This window comes from Bubalus kerabau, chromosome 16 (assembly GCF_029407905.1).
Source record: "Bubalus kerabau isolate K-KA32 ecotype Philippines breed swamp buffalo chromosome 16, PCC_UOA_SB_1v2, whole genome shotgun sequence".
NCBI lineage: Eukaryota > Metazoa > Chordata > Mammalia > Artiodactyla > Bovidae > Bubalus > Bubalus kerabau.
In genome coordinates this window covers 49,165,160-49,179,258 of record NC_073639.1, presented here as the reverse complement: position 1 = coordinate 49,179,258, position 14,099 = coordinate 49,165,160, and the positions used below count along the sequence as shown (strand labels likewise).

General features: G+C 58.0%; 2 protein-coding genes across 2 annotated transcripts; one reads left to right on the top strand and one right to left on the bottom strand.

Moving 5' to 3' along the window:
* Positions 1 to 288: 288 nt before the first annotated feature.
* Positions 289 to 7,927, bottom strand: DDX51 (DEAD-box helicase 51). The gene is made up of 15 exons (XM_055550468.1): positions 7,586 to 7,927; positions 7,348 to 7,499; positions 5,053 to 5,203; positions 4,596 to 4,741; positions 4,439 to 4,510; positions 4,239 to 4,345; positions 4,040 to 4,148; positions 2,575 to 2,720; positions 2,241 to 2,439; positions 2,047 to 2,162; positions 1,841 to 1,957; positions 1,542 to 1,643; positions 1,363 to 1,426; positions 1,118 to 1,252; positions 289 to 930 (listed from the first exon to the last, which is right to left on the bottom strand). Exons 1-15 carry the CDS (start codon positions 7,893 to 7,895, stop codon positions 904 to 906), a joined length of 1,953 nt encoding a protein of 650 aa, XP_055406443.1. The 5' UTR covers positions 7,896 to 7,927; the 3' UTR covers positions 289 to 903.
* A 22-nt stretch (positions 7,928 to 7,949) lies between these two features.
* NOC4L (nucleolar complex associated 4 homolog) lies at positions 7,950 to 13,751 on the top strand. Its single transcript, XM_055550469.1, has 15 exons — positions 7,950 to 8,134; positions 8,476 to 8,596; positions 9,096 to 9,202; positions 9,470 to 9,577; positions 9,733 to 9,882; positions 9,966 to 10,065; positions 10,145 to 10,179; positions 10,516 to 10,566; positions 10,657 to 10,768; positions 11,005 to 11,065; positions 11,457 to 11,567; positions 11,721 to 11,881; positions 11,968 to 12,050; positions 12,338 to 12,451; positions 12,555 to 13,751. The coding sequence occupies exons 1-15, from the start codon at positions 8,018 to 8,020 to the stop codon at positions 12,672 to 12,674; spliced, it is 1,551 nt and encodes a 516-aa protein (XP_055406444.1). The 5' UTR covers positions 7,950 to 8,017; the 3' UTR covers positions 12,675 to 13,751.
* The last annotated feature ends 348 nt before the right edge of the window (positions 13,752 to 14,099 follow it).

Below are 14,099 nucleotides of genomic sequence, written 5' to 3'. Positions count from 1 at the left end.
CTCTCGCCCCACCACTTGTGCAGACTGGCTCCAGCTCCCCAGGAAGGTGCGAGCCAAGCCATCTGTAATCACGTCCCTCCAACACACAGGCTCAGACCACAGCCGGACAGCAGGACCCCGTGCTCCCAGGGACTTTTTTCAGAAAGCAGTGCAGCTCCAGGTAGCGGCCACTGCCTCCCTGACTCGGTGACAGCGAGCACTCGGGACGCCAGGACTCGTGGGTTGGGTTGTTACTCTGCTAAAACAAGTGACACGTGTCCAGGCAGAGATGAGAAGCCACAGTTAGTCCCCAGTTTAACACTTTATTTAACATCAGCACATGAGTTTTGGAGATGAGGCTTGCTCACATCCAGCGGTTAGTGCTCTGAAGCCATTTTCTGGATGTTCATCTCACACGCTCTGAATAATCATGAAGTAAAGCACTGATGACCACAGCGTGTCCTCGGGTCTCTGCAATGCCTCTCAGGGAATGGCTACCAAGTGGCCAGTGCTTTGCCCCAACAGTGAGGGACCCAGGGCCACCTCTCCCACTCAGGGTGGTGGCTCACGTCCTTAGAAGAACTGAATTCTTGAAGGCACTTCAAGGCTGACCCCCAGCTTACAGCCAAACGAAGGCAGACACCACCCCGTCAGTTCTGGGCGAGTGTGAACAGCTTCATTGGAGCCTTGTTTCCAGGAAGACCGCCTACGGGAAGCTGACCTGACCTTGTGCCCCCTTGCCGGTCTTGGGCCTAGGCCAAGCCTCATGTGTGTCCTGGGGCCTGGTCTGAGGCAGTCGAGTACCTGGGGACCAAGACTCTTGCAATTGAGGAATCCCTGTCTCCTGCTCATGCGTCTGGCAGCCACTGCTCAGGATCTTTCCAGAAAGGAGGGAGCCCTCAATGATGTGTCCCCAGTCCTGGCCTAGGCTGCCTTCTGCTTCCGCTCCTCCTGCAGGAGGGGAGACAGGGTTGGCCCACACCACCCTCCCTCACTCCCTGCGCCAGCCCTGCCCCTCCAAACCCGAGATGCCCTAAGCCTGCTCAGAAAGTGAGCCCAACCGTAGGCCTCCCAGCCCCGTCTCCTCCCTCCACTTCGGGTTTCCCCGAGAGATGAGCCCCCGCAGTTGGCCCCTTACCTTGACAGCCTTCTCCAGCAGGGACAAGGCCTCCTCGTACCGTGGGACCAGTGGCTGCAGAAGCTCGCTGGGGGTGTCATGCCGCTCCAGCCCGGGCACCCCACCTTCCTCGAGCATGCGGAGGAACCTCCTCTCCTGGAGGGAAGCACACGAGGGGATGAGGTTCCTCCCCGCCCCCCTGCCCCACCCTGGGCGGCCGGAGTAGAACCCAGCCCTGGCCTCCTGCGGAGACCACACAGACTGACCTGGACTTTAAGGAGCAGCGTGAAGGCCTGTCCAGATTTTCCTGCACGGGCAGTTCTTCCAACCCTGAAACCAAGCACAGCTACTGCAGAGCACTGGCCCCCAGCCCCTTAGGGATCTGAGGGAACTGTGGTTCCTCCCCAGGCCACCCCTGCCCCCAGACCCAGGGTCAGGCCCGCACCTGTGCACGTAGGTCCGCAGATATTGTGGGGCATCGTAGTTGACCACCAGCTGCACGCCCTGCACATCGATGCCACGGGCCGTGGCATCAGTGCTGATGAGACTGCCGGGATACAAGGGGCTGTGGGTCCTGTCTGAGGCCAGGAGCAGTGACACACCCCTACTCCCAGTCTGCAGGGGACACGCCTATGAAGTCCAGAGGCGCATTTCCTGCACCAGGGGACCTTCAGGAACCCAGCTGAGCCCTGAGTGAGCACCCCTCCCCAGAGCAGAACACGGCCTGTCTCGCCAGGTACTCACAGCTGGATCTTTCCCTGCTCAAACTGCTTCAAGATGCTCTTCCTCTGGCCAGGCCCGTAGCGGGAGGAGAACTCGGCCACGGTCACACCCCCAAAAGCCTGGACCAGCAGGAACAGCCTGCGTGGGAGAAGCCAAAGCCCAGTGGGCTGGGGCCAGAACCACCTCTGCCTCTGCTCCTGCACCCGCCCTGGGCAGCCAGGCCTCACCTGTGTGAGTTCTCACGGGAGTTGGTGAAACAGAGGACCCGTGAGAAGTTCATTTCCAAGATCAGATGCAGGATGACCAATGGCTTGAAGCGGAGACTGCAGGGCACGTAGTGATGCTGTGGGGGACGGCATGGGCTTGGTCAGGGCCCGGGTGCCTAGATGCACCCCCTCTCCACCCCCAGTGCCCTGCTCACCGTGAGCCCTGCGGGGAAGGTGTACTTCCCACCTGAGTCCCCGTCCATATCAATGTCGGGGTCACTGGAGCCCCTGTGTGCTGACCCCGTTGAGAAGAGCCGGGGCTGGTAAAGGCCAAGCTGCTGCAGCTTTTCAGGGTTCTGGGTCAGGGTGGCTGAGAAGAGTAGCTTCTGCAGGGGCATCTGGGGACAGCACATGCTGAAAGGGAATGGGGTACTGGAAAAGCAGCTACAGCCCAACCAGCAGGCCCTCCAGCCCGGCGTGGACGGCTCGAGGGACCAGCTCAGGGCAGCCCCACTGGGCCGGAAGCAGAGCAAGCTCAGGGCTAGGTACCTGGCAGCAGTCACCACCCGGGGCTGCGTTCTCTGGAGCACAGCACAGGGATCCCTGGGGCCCTCACTGGGAAAGGCAGCAGCCACCACCCGCGGCAGCCAGGACTGGTGCATGCTGTCGATCATGCGGTCAGCCTCATCAATGATCTGCAGGAGACAGGAAGCTGAGGTCAGCTTCAGCTCTAGGCCCGGCCTCTGCCGGGAGCCAGCACGGGAGTCCCCACCCATGACAAGGCCACGTGGGAGAGTTCTGGTGGGCAAGGCGAGCCAGAACTCGAGGGGTGCCCCTCTGGGCCTGCCTGAGCGTCTACCCCAAAACCAGAATCTGTTTTACTATTTTACGACTTTCACCAACTCTTCTGACATTACGAGGGGCTATCCCCGACCACCTTTCTCTGTAAGAAAATCAACTTAAAACTCTAGTTAATAAGTCTCCTGGGCATAATAGGAGTGTTTCAATTCAAACCCCTCTGATGACTTTCTAGCTTGCTTGACAGGTTTGTTCAGATTCACAGCCTCCCAACCACGGGAAGCTTAAGATATTCTAACAATGCAGAGCTTCTCAGAGAGTTAAAATTGTTAAATGGAACTAGTAGAGGATTTCTTTGTTGAGCTAATGCTTGCTGCCAAGTTTCCATATCCCTTACCTACTGTGTCCCTGGGAGTGTATTGATGAATATAGTTGGTGTATAGAAATATAAGTAGTAGCTTTAATGTTTGTAACCTTGGACCCTTGAGTTAATTCTTTTCTTGTTATAGCCCACCACACTTTTGCCGTATAGAAATGCAACTTTATCTAATGCTTTCAGAGGGTGGCGCCTGACTTTAGAATAATCACCTTTAGAGAAAAATAAGTTTTCTGAAGAAAGGGTCATAAAATGTTAACAGGCCTCCTGGCCAGAAGATGATGTAAATCACCTAAAGCTTTTGCATATGATAAGTTTGCAGAAAGCAAGCCTGGCTTCGATAAGGATCAAGGACTGCTGACCTTGCATGACTCTACCCGCCCCCCTCCCCCCCCCCCCATTATCCTCTATACACAACTTAAGGTATAAAAACTACTTTGGAAAATAAAGTGCGGGCCTTGCTCACCAAAGCTCGGTCTCCCTGTGTCGTTCTCTTTCCTTTTCAGGCTGATCTCCCTGGAGCGCAGGGGCTCTCTGCGTTCACTTTCCTGCCTGGGCTTCTAAGACCCACTTGAGAAGGTGCCTAAGGTGGGGCACCTTCCACGATTCGAGAGGGCGCCTGCGGCCTCCGTGAACAAAGCAAGTCCCGTACTGGGGCTTTATTGGCTTTCTGCGTAAACCAAGGAATATCAGTCTCTTTTCTCTCCTCTATTTTCTTAACTGCAAAATTCTTTCCTTATCTCTTAATCTATTCTTTTAATCTCGCCATCCTCCCGAGAGAATCCCTGGTTCCTGCCGGGGCTGGACCCTGGTAGGCCTCCCTCCAGGCAGATGACCTACCAGGAAACGGAGGTGCTGGAGGCTGAATCCTGGGGTCTGGTCAATGTGGTCCACCAGGCGGCCAGGGGTGGCCACCATGATGTCGGCCAGGCAGCGGAAGCCGTCTGCTCTGTGGAACAGAGGGTGGCTCAGCGAGGTCCCCGGGCACTGACCAAGTGAGCCTGCCTCCCTGAGATGCCCACAGCCCAGGAGGACCTACGTCTTCTGCACAAGGCTCTCCTGCTCCTTAGCCAGTGACTTCTGCCCGGTGATCAGGGCCACTCGAAGAAGAGTGGCATCCGTGTAGATGTTGAACACTTTGCTCACCTGGAAGAGGAGTGGCCATCACCAGTGTGATCTGAGGCCCCCCTGCAGCAACAAAGACCCTGGATCTGACCTCCAGGCATGGGGTCCACGTACCTGCTGGGCCAGCTCCTTGGTTGGCAGCACAACCAGGGCACGAACCTGGCACACAGCTCGATGTAGCAGGGCCTGCAGAGGTGGACGACCGCTCGTGTCAGCAGGGTCACTCCCTGCCTGCATGCCCAACTGGACGGTGAGGGGTCCTTATGCTCACCTGCACCACAGGGATGACGAAGGCCAGGGTCTTCCCGCTGCCCGTTGGGGCAGAAACACAGAGGTCGCTAGGCCGGTAGCCGCCTCTGCTGATCAGAAACCCATTGGCTGTGCTCTCTAGGAGAGCAGGAATCACTGCAGCCTGCACTGGACAGGGAAGGGAAAGAGGCAGGTCATGTCTGTGCAGGGACACCCAGGATTAGCACAGGCTCTGAGGCCAGAAATAGCATCTTCCCTGTCTGTGACCTCTAGGCTGGGCTCTCCCTCAGGGTCGGCACCAGGACCTCCGGGAGTGTCGAAGAGGCTGAAGGCACTGAGACCAAGTCCACACATGACACTGGACGTGTACAGGGGCTGCCTGTGTTGGCAGTTGCTGAGTGAAGCCCTGCATGGCTCTGAACATGCTCTAGAAGGAACCCTACCCCTGTCCCCAGTCCACCTGCCCAGGGCTGGGGCACCTGGAAAGTAGGATGAGATGCCCTGTGCCCGCAGCTTCTTCTGCAGGTCTGGGTGAACTTCAGGGATGTCTTCAATAGGCACCAAGCCTTCAGTTACATTCTTTCCAACGCAGCTTGGCTGAGCCAACCACACTGGCAGGAAAGGCTGGACCTATCACAAAGGACAGAAAAGAAAAACCGGGTGAATTCTCCAGAGCCAGCTGGGCAAGGCCTGGGAAGCCAAGAACTCAAAACACTCAGGCTAAAGAGGCTGTAGAAACAGGCAAGGCTTCAAACTTCTCCCAGCTCTTTTTTTCCTCCACTGCCTATGGGATCTGAGTTGTTGTTGAGGGACTGAACCCTCAGAGATCTAACCCAGGTCCTTGGCAGTGAAAGTGTGGAATCCTAATCACTGGACCATCAGGGAGTGCCCAGCTTTTCCCAGCTTTTCCTTGACCCCTACAACTCACTCTCCACGTGACATTTAAAGGAACTGAGAAATACAATCCAAAATGTGCCACTCCCTGAGCCAAACAAACCACCCAGGGACTTACCTTCGCACCTATAATAACATCCATGCTCTAAAAATATCTGTGCTCTGAGGCACAGCTCCAGGGCCCCGTGACCTGGCAGTTTCTCACCCCCCAAGTACACAATCCCCTCCATGCTTTTTATACACTAAGCTCATTACTACCTCAGGGCCTGTGCTCCAATCCGGCCTTCTGCCTGGCACACACTTCCCTGTCCCTCTTCCCCCATCTTAACTAGGCTGATTTCTGTCTTTGACAAAGACAGATCCCAACTCAATGTGGATCTCCCAATAAGAACCTACTCTACAGCACAGGAAACTCTATTCCATACTGTGTAATAAGCTATATGGGAATAGAATCTAAAAGAGAATGGATATAAAATGCTTGCTACTTGGAAGAAAAGCTATGACCAATCTAGACAGTGTATTAAAAAGCAGAAACATTACTTTGCCAACAAAGGTCCATATAGTCAAGGGTATTGTTTTTCCAGTAGTCATGTATGGATGTGAGAGTTGGACCATAAAGAAGGGTGAGGGCCAAAAAACTGATGCTTTTGAACTGTGGTGTTGGAGAAGATTCCTGAGAGTCCCTTGGACTGCAAGGAGATCCAATCTGTCAATCCTAAAGGAAATCAATCCTGAATATTCATTGGAAGGACTGATGCTGAAGCTGAAACTCCAAAACTTTGGCCACCTGATGTGAAGAGCTGACTCATTAAAAAAGACCCGGATGCTGGGAAAGATTGAAGGCAGGAGAAGGGGACAACAAAGGACAAGATGGTTGGATGGTATCACCGACTTAATGGACATGAGTTTGAGCAAGCTCTGGGAGATGGTGAAGGACAGGGAAGCCTGGCGTGTTGAAGTCCATGGGGTGGCAAAGAGTCAGACACGACTGAGCAAGAAATATATAACTGACTCACTTTGCTATATAGCAGAAATTAACAAAATGCTGTAAATCAATACTCTGATACTGCTGCTGCTGCTGCTAAGTCACTTCAGTCGTGTCCGACTCTGTGCGACCCCATAGACGGCAGCTCACCAGGCTCCCCCGTCCCTGGGATTCTCCAGGCAAGAACACTGGAGTGGGTTGCCATTTCCTTCTCCAATGCATGAAAGTGAAAAGTGAAAGTGAAGGCCCTCAGTCATGTCCGACCCTCAGCGACCCCATGGACTGCATCCTTCCTGGCTCCTCCGTCCATGGCATTTTCCAGGCAAGAGCACTGGAGTGGGGTGCCATTGCCTTCTCCAATACTCTGATAAAACTAAAAGAAAAAAAAAAAGTGGATCTCTTTACAAGGGCTCTGCCAAGCCTGTCTTATTTTTCCGAGTGACTGTCACCATCCAAACACCCTTTAGCTCCAGTATTTGTTTATTGAAATCTCTTGTGCTAAGATAAAGCTGCAACTCCTAGGTAGAATCTCCTGTTTGTTTGGTAAGCAAGTGTGAGCACAGTAGAACCTCCTTAAATGTACACCAAGGAAGAGAAGCTGTTTCGAGATCTCTGTGACAGCAGCACAGAAACCAAGTCGATCTCATAGATTATAAAAAAAGAGAAGTTTTACAATTGAAGGTACAAACGCTGAGCTTGCACAGAACTCAAACGATTAGTAGCCACCGCAGACAAAACAGCTGAGGCGTCAATAGTCAGCCTACTCAGTAATTCACTCACTGAACACAAACCTGACACCCACCAGGTGCAGGCACCGTTCTCCAAGCTGTTCCACGAACACGAGCCGCGTTAACGACAGTCACCCCAGCTCTGCAGCTTTCCCCCGGCCTCTCACCTTTGGCACCTTGCTTCTCCCGAAGCCCCCGAGCACCAGGGCGTGGGTTAGGGGTCCAGAGGCCTCTTCGGGGGGCGGTCCGCTCCGGCCCTCCGGCGATCCTGCGGCTTCGGCGCCCACAATGCTCTCCGCGGGTGTCTCTTCACTGCTCTCTGCGCGGTAGAAGCGGGGCCGGAGCGGCTGTCAGCACCACGCGGCCCCGAGTCTCAGGACCCCGCCCCGGCTCGCGAGACCCCACCTGCGCCCTCGTCCTCGTTCTCGTCCTCGTCGTCGGTCTTCTGCCGCTTGTTGGGGGGCGCGGGCGGGCTCCCTGATTCCCTGCCGCCCTCGCGCCTCCGAGTTCTGCGAGGTCGCCGCCGCCGTCTCCCCGCCGCCGACGCGCTCTGCGCGGCCTCCTCGGGCGCTTGCTGCGGCGGCTGCTTCTGCAGCTGCCGCTCTCGGGCCCGGCACTGCAGCCGCTCCAGCAGCGCGCGAGCCCGGCCGTCTGCCTCGGCCTCCGCCCCGGCCGCCTCGGGGCCAGCGTACCGCGCGACGTGGAAAAGCGCCATGCCGGCCACCACGCACCTCTCCTGCTCGGCGCGCCGCGATGACGGCGAGGACGGGGCGTGACGTCAGTGGCGCGCCAGGCGGCGGAACGACGGGTCTGGTCTGTCCCGCGTGGGGTGGTGGCATGGAGGGGGACGCCGGCCCCGGGGACGCGCGGCGGGCGCTGGGCCACTTAGTGGAGGCGGTGCTGGCCAGCCGCGGCGAGGCCAACGCCGTGTTCGACATCCTGGCCGTTCTGCAGGTTGGGGCACGTGTGGTGTGGCGGGGGTCGCGGCCGGGTCCGCGGGTTAGAGACCAGAATGGGGGTCTCCTCGGGCTCGAACGAAGTGGGACTTGGTCTCGGATGGGGGCAGATAATTGTGAGGTGGAGTCCGGGCTATACTGGAAGTTTTCTCCAGCCTCCCAGGGCTCTAGGTTGGAGGGTCTTGGGGCGGGGCTGGGGGAGCTTTGACAGAGGTGGGATGGGGGAGTCACGCCGGGATCAGGGGTAGAGGGGGAGGGGGCTGAGGTCCTGGTCGGGAAAGGGAGCAGGGGCCACAGTTCCTGACGGGGTACCCTGCGAACACCGGCATCTCCCCACAGTCTGAGGACCAGGAGGAGATCCAGGAAGCCGTGCACGCATGTAGCCGACTTTTCGGGGCCCTGCTGGCCCGAGGAGAACTGTTTGTGGGACAACTGCCCTCTGAGGAGATAGTCCTGACAGGTGAGTGTCCAGGAGGGCCTAATCTTGACAGGGTTGGAGAGGGACTTCGCTGACATGGAATGAGCCCCCCCAACCCCACCCCAAACTTCATCACGGGCCATGCACGTGGGTGGGATCAGGGGATTATATTTGGGGAAAGGGGTGGGGTTCAAAGTAATACAGACTTTGAGGCTGAGTTTAAGTAAAGGATGGATGGGGTGTAACTGTGTCTTGTGCCTCTTGTGGGATTTGACATTCTGGAGCGTTGACTGTTAGTACCACAAAGATTTAGGTTTATGTGGCTGGTCCTTGGGATGTCTGGGTCTTGGGGTGAAGAGAGAGGGCCTAGCCCAAGTAGGACCTACCCTGCCTGCCTGTGGGAACGTGCTGGTCCCACCCCAGGTCTGGAGCCACAGTGACTCATTTCCACTCATTCCCTGGTTGCCCAGAGTAGAAGGCAGGGGGAGGTTGGGGCTGGCACCAGTCAGGGTGTGGACTGACCACCCTGTCCCTCCTACAGGGTCCCGGGGGGCCACTCGCAAATACAAGATTTGGATGCGGCACCGGTACCAGAGCTGCTGCAACCGCCTGGGGGAGCTGTTGGCTCACCCCTCCTTTCAGGTCAAGGTGAGCTGGGGTGATTGGCTCTGCTTCTTACCTGTATGGCCCCTGCCCCACCTTCTCTGCACAGCAGGGGTCTGGGGCTGTGACTGCAGACCCCTCGCTAGGTAAGGATGTTCTCTCTTTCTGTGGCTGGTTTCGAGGGTGTGGGTTCATTCTGTCTCCTGACTCTGCCCGGAGTGTGGTTTTGCCGGCATTCAGGTCTGAGCACCTGTCTGCAGGGGTAAGTGTGGTGGATGTGCAGCATGGTCCCTTTGCCATCCCTCCTCCTAGGAGCTGGCCCTCAGCACACTCATGAAGTTTGTGCAGCTGGAGGGTGAGCACCCGCTGGAGAAGCCCAAGTGGGAAGGCAACTATCTGTTCCCCCACCAGCTCTTCATGGTGAGTCCCGGGGTCTCCCCCGGCCATCTGTGGGTTGCAGGGTTGAGGGGACTCTTGCAGCTCCTCTAGACTCGGCTTTGTGAGCTCCACCTCTGGGCTGTCTGTCCTGGGGGTGAGAGAGATGCTCAGTGCCCTGCCCTGCTCCCCACATGCAGTTGGTGGTGGGAGGCTTGCTGTCTCCAGAGGAGGACCGCTCCCTGCTCCTCTCCCAGTTCCGGGAGTATCTGGAACATGACGACATCCGCTACCATACAATGCAGGCCGCTTCCGACGCTGTGGCCCGGGCCACCGATGGGCGCCCTGAGGTGAGCCACCCAGGTCCCTGGGAGCAGGGAGGGAGGAGGCAGTGGGCATTCAGCATCTAGGTGCTCAGCCTGGCCTCTGGCAGGTGCCCCTCACTTTCTGGAACAATGCCTTCATGCTGCTGTCCTCTGTGAGCCTGCCCCGCCAGGAGAGCACCCTCTCCAGCTTCTATGTGAAGCACACAGGTGAGTGTTGGGGGTGGGAGGGCGGGCAGGAGGGGCTCGGCCGGGTCGCACGTCTGGTGACACCTTGCATTCCTTGCAGAGCTGTCAGACAAGTGGAAGGTTGTTCATCTGAAGGTGAGACTCCCTGGACAGATGGGTGGTTGGCCTTCCTGGGAACCACCCGACCCTGGGCCAGCACCTCCTTCCTAGCCTTGACAGTGGGATCACAGGAGGCCCCAAGGGGGAGAGGATGCCCACAGGCACGGTTCCCAGAGGTCAGAGGCAGCCTGCCCGGACCTCTTGGGTGCTGAGTGTTATTGCCAGGGTGGGCTATGAACACCGACCCTGTGGTCCTGAGGGAGGTTTTCTCTCGCTGCAATCGCTTAGGTCCTGTCCTGTTATCAGAGGCAGGGGGAGGGTGGAGTGGGATTGAGAACATGGGGGGCCTCGACCCCTGCTGCTTCCCTGCAGGAGCACAGGAAGGCCTTCCAGCAGATGTGGCTCCGCTTCCTCAAGCACCAGGTAGGAAGAAGGGGAGGGACCCAGGGCAGGGCTCCAGTGTGGGGCTCTCGGGATGGGGAAGCCGGCACCCTGACCTGCTGCTTCCCGCAGCTGCCTCTCCGCGTCTGCAAGAAGGTGCTGGTGATCATGCACGACTCCATCCTGCCCCACCTGGCGCAGCCCAGCCTCATGATCGACTTCCTCACCCGCGCCTATGACATCGGTGAGCAGGAGATGCCCGGCGGGCCCAGAGCGGGACCGGGCATGGGGTGGTGCTCTGCATTCCTGGATGCTGGCATCTAGCAGGGTTGAGAGCAGGAGCCCAGCTGGTCAGCAGTATTTGTGCTGGAGGTTTTTTCCTATCTCCCATCTGGCAGATGGCCTCTGGCTTTGCTGGAATCTCATTCCCGGAGTTGGGGTGCTGTTAGGTTGGGGCTTCACAGCTGTGTCTGTCTACAGGTGGAGCCGTCAGCCTGCTGGCCTTGAATGGACTTTTCATCTTGATTCATAAACACAACCTGTGAGTGTCTGCCTAGGGGTTTGTGGGCCTTTTAGCTCTGCTAAAAGGTCCTTGACCTGAGCTGGCATTTTTTAAAAACTTAATTTATCTCTTTCTGGCTGTGCTGGCTCTCCATTGCCACGTGGACTTTTCTCGTTGAGGCGAGCACGCTGTAGTCGCGGTGACTTCTCTTGTTGCGGAGCACAGGCTCAATAGTCATGGTGCACGGGCTTAGTTGCCTCAAGCATGCAAGATCTTCCTGGACCAGGGATTGAACCCAAGTCTCCTGCATTGGCAAGTGGATTTTTTTTAACCACTGAGCCACCAGAGAGGCCCCCAGATCGGGGTTCTGATCTATTCTCTCTGTGGCTTCTCCCCACACGTGCCCCCCTCACTTACCTCACCCTCCTAGGGAGTACCCCGACTTCTACCGGAAGCTGTATGGCCTTCTTGATCCGTCCGTCTTCCACGTGAAGTACCGGGCCCGCTTCTTTCACTTGGCCGACCTCTTCCTGTCATCCTCGTGAGTACAGGGGTGGGGGTGAGACTAGGGGACACCTGGCCTAGCTCAGTGCGACAGGGGCCACCTGGGCCCCACCAAGTCCTGTGGGGTAGGAAGGGGAGCTGGGGGCCGGTGCAGGGGGCAGCTGGGTCTCACGCCCACTCCCCTGCCCAGGCACCTGCCTGCCTACCTGGTGGCTGCCTTCGCCAAGCGCCTGGCCCGCCTGGCCCTGACAGCACCCCCTGAGGCCCTGCTCATGGTCCTGCCCTTTATCTGCAACCTGCTGCGCAGACACCCGGCCTGCCGGGTTCTCATGCATCGGCCCCGGGGCCCTGGTGAGTGCAGCTGGAGGTGGAGGAGGCTGGGCCGCGAGGCCAATACATGGGGGTGAGTGGAGATCAGCCCTGGATCTTGTTCCTAGAGCTGGACGCCGACCCCTATGACCCCGCAGAGGAGGACCCGGCCCAGAGCCGAGCCCTGGAGAGCTCCCTGTGGGAGCTGCAGGTAAGGGCACCCTGACTGCCCAGATCACACCCTAAGCTTCCTGGAGCCACCCTCCCTGGGGCACTTTCCCTGGCCACCCGCCCAGCTCTGCTTGTGTGTCTCTGCCCAGCTCCTTCCTCTGGCCTTTGTCCTCCAGGATCCCATCTTGCCCCATCACTTTGGTTTCCCAAGGGAGTCTTTGTCTGGAGTTTCCACTCTGTCCCCCTCCCCAGGCTGCTGAAGCGCTGGGATGTCCACTGCTCAGTGCTGCCCGAGAAGGGCTAGTGAAATCCCATATGTCCCTCCAGGCCCTCCAGCAGCATTACCACCCCGAGGTGTCCAAGGCCGCCAGCGCCATCAACCAGGCACTGTCCGTGCCCGAGGTCAGCATCGCCCCGCTGCTGGAGGTCACCGCCTTCGAGGTAAGGGTGTGGGGCGGGGCTGCAGTGGAGAGGGTGGGGGGGCGAGAGGATGGGGTGGCCATGGCTGCACAGTGCAGACTAACTGTCCATCCTTTCCTTGTAGATCTTTGAGCGGGACCTGAAGAAGAAGGGGCCTGGGTCGGTGCCGCTGGAGTTCATCCCAGCACGGGGCCTGCTGGGCCGGCGGGAGGACCTCTGTGCCCAGCACTTCACGCTGAGCTGACCCTGTGCCTCCTGCTCCCCACCACCCCCCATAAGTGGTTTCATAGGAGAGCTATTCGGGTGGGCTGGTGCTTGGTGGGTCGGGGTCTAGGGAAGCCCACCCCTCTTCCTTAGCCTGTGGGGCTGGGATCAGTGCTGGCAGCGTGCCCTCACGACTGCAGTGTGTTGCTGGCCTCGCTGGAACATGCTATCCAGGGACCCTCCATTCTCTGCAGCCTGGTGGGGACACAGGTGGGGGTTTATGGGGGGAGGGGGTACAGGAGCAGTCCCTGCCCCCAGGGCTGCAGTTAGAAGCATGCTGGTTCATCCCTCCAGCCCGTCCACTCCCTGAGCAGAGGAGGCGCCTTGGCCGCAGGCCAGCAGCTGCTTGTGTTTCCAGGGTGGTTATTTTTTTTTTAGTTTCCTGTTTTACCATGGATGCTTGGTTCTCCATCTACAGCAGTGACCCCATTTCTTTAAGAAACTGGTTTATTCAAGCACACAACTGATGCTAGCTTACATTTGGCAGGGACTGAACGAGCAGTGGCGGGGGCAGGGGGCGGGCGGTGGCTCTCAAGCCCATCAGGAAAAGACCCTCGCTGCCCCCAGCAGCCTCCTGTCCCCACCATGTTCTGGGCACACCCCTCCCCAACTCCACCTGCACCCCCATCCAGAGGAGCAGGGTGTGAGCTCACAGCAGGCACCCTGGGAGTCACAGCAGGGAATAGTTAAGCCAATTTGGTCTCCGGGGACCCTCACTGCCGGCCCAGGGTCCTAGTGTGCACTCAGCACCCCGTTGGGAGCAGCACACGGCACGGCCCCACTGTCCTGAGAGAACCAGGGATGCTCCTCCCCGCCCTGGAGATCGCCTTGTCCCTGGGGCGCAGGCCCTGCCTCGGGGCAGGGGGCCCTCATGCACGTTCGTGGTGAGTGGTTTCCAGGGTCCCAGACAGCCTGGCACCAGGAGTGTCCAGTGAGCCAGAGGCTGCCATGGCCTCATCAGGGACACCAGGGGGCAGTGCTGGACGGGCCTGAGTCCTCTCGCTTTTCTTGAAAAATAGCAGTATGTAAAAATTTTAAATAAATTATGAAATGCGAACATGTTTTCTTGGTCTTACCTGGGTTCAGCCTCCTGTGCTCACCGCAGTTCCTCACTCTGGCAGCTTGGGGACGCCCGCCCACAGCCACTCTGACCCCCAGACAGCTGCACTTTGGATGGTTGACCTTGGGCAGGTTCCTGTTTCCTGTTGGAGAAAGGGGCTGAGAGTGCCCTTCCCAGGGGCCATGCGATTGGCTGAGTGGCTGTAGGTGAGCAGTGAGCGGTGGTGAGAAATGAGCAGGGTTGGAGAGGGGAGGGCGGGGTATCCTGCTGGGGTCTTTTTTCTTTCCCCGTTTCTGTACTCCTAGAATGACTACATCCTGTGTGCTGCCCACCCTCTAGGAGAGG

What these genes read in the sequence shown, in the direction of transcription:
- DDX51 (XM_055550468.1), bottom strand. Translation starts at nt 7,895, where the DNA reads ATGGCGCTTTTCCACGTCGCGCGGTACGCTGGCCCCGAGGCGGCCGGG. An exon ending in CGGGTGGTGACTGCTGCCAG is followed by an intron (nt 2,440 to 2,574) that starts GTACCTAGCCCT and finishes ATTCCCTTTCAG; the next exon opens with CATGTGCTGTCCCCAGATGC. An exon ending in CCTTCCCCGCAGGGCTCACG is followed by an intron (nt 2,163 to 2,240) that starts GTGAGCAGGGCA and finishes CGTCCCCCACAG; the next exon opens with CATCACTACGTGCCCTGCAG.
- NOC4L (XM_055550469.1), top strand. Translation starts at nt 8,018, where the DNA reads ATGGAGGGGGACGCCGGCCCCGGGGACGCGCGGCGGGCGCTGGGCCAC. An exon ending in ACATCCTGGCCGTTCTGCAG is followed by an intron (nt 8,135 to 8,475) that starts GTTGGGGCACGT and finishes ATCTCCCCACAG; the next exon opens with TCTGAGGACCAGGAGGAGAT. An exon ending in GCATCGGCCCCGGGGCCCTG is followed by an intron (nt 11,882 to 11,967) that starts GTGAGTGCAGCT and finishes TCTTGTTCCTAG; the next exon opens with AGCTGGACGCCGACCCCTAT.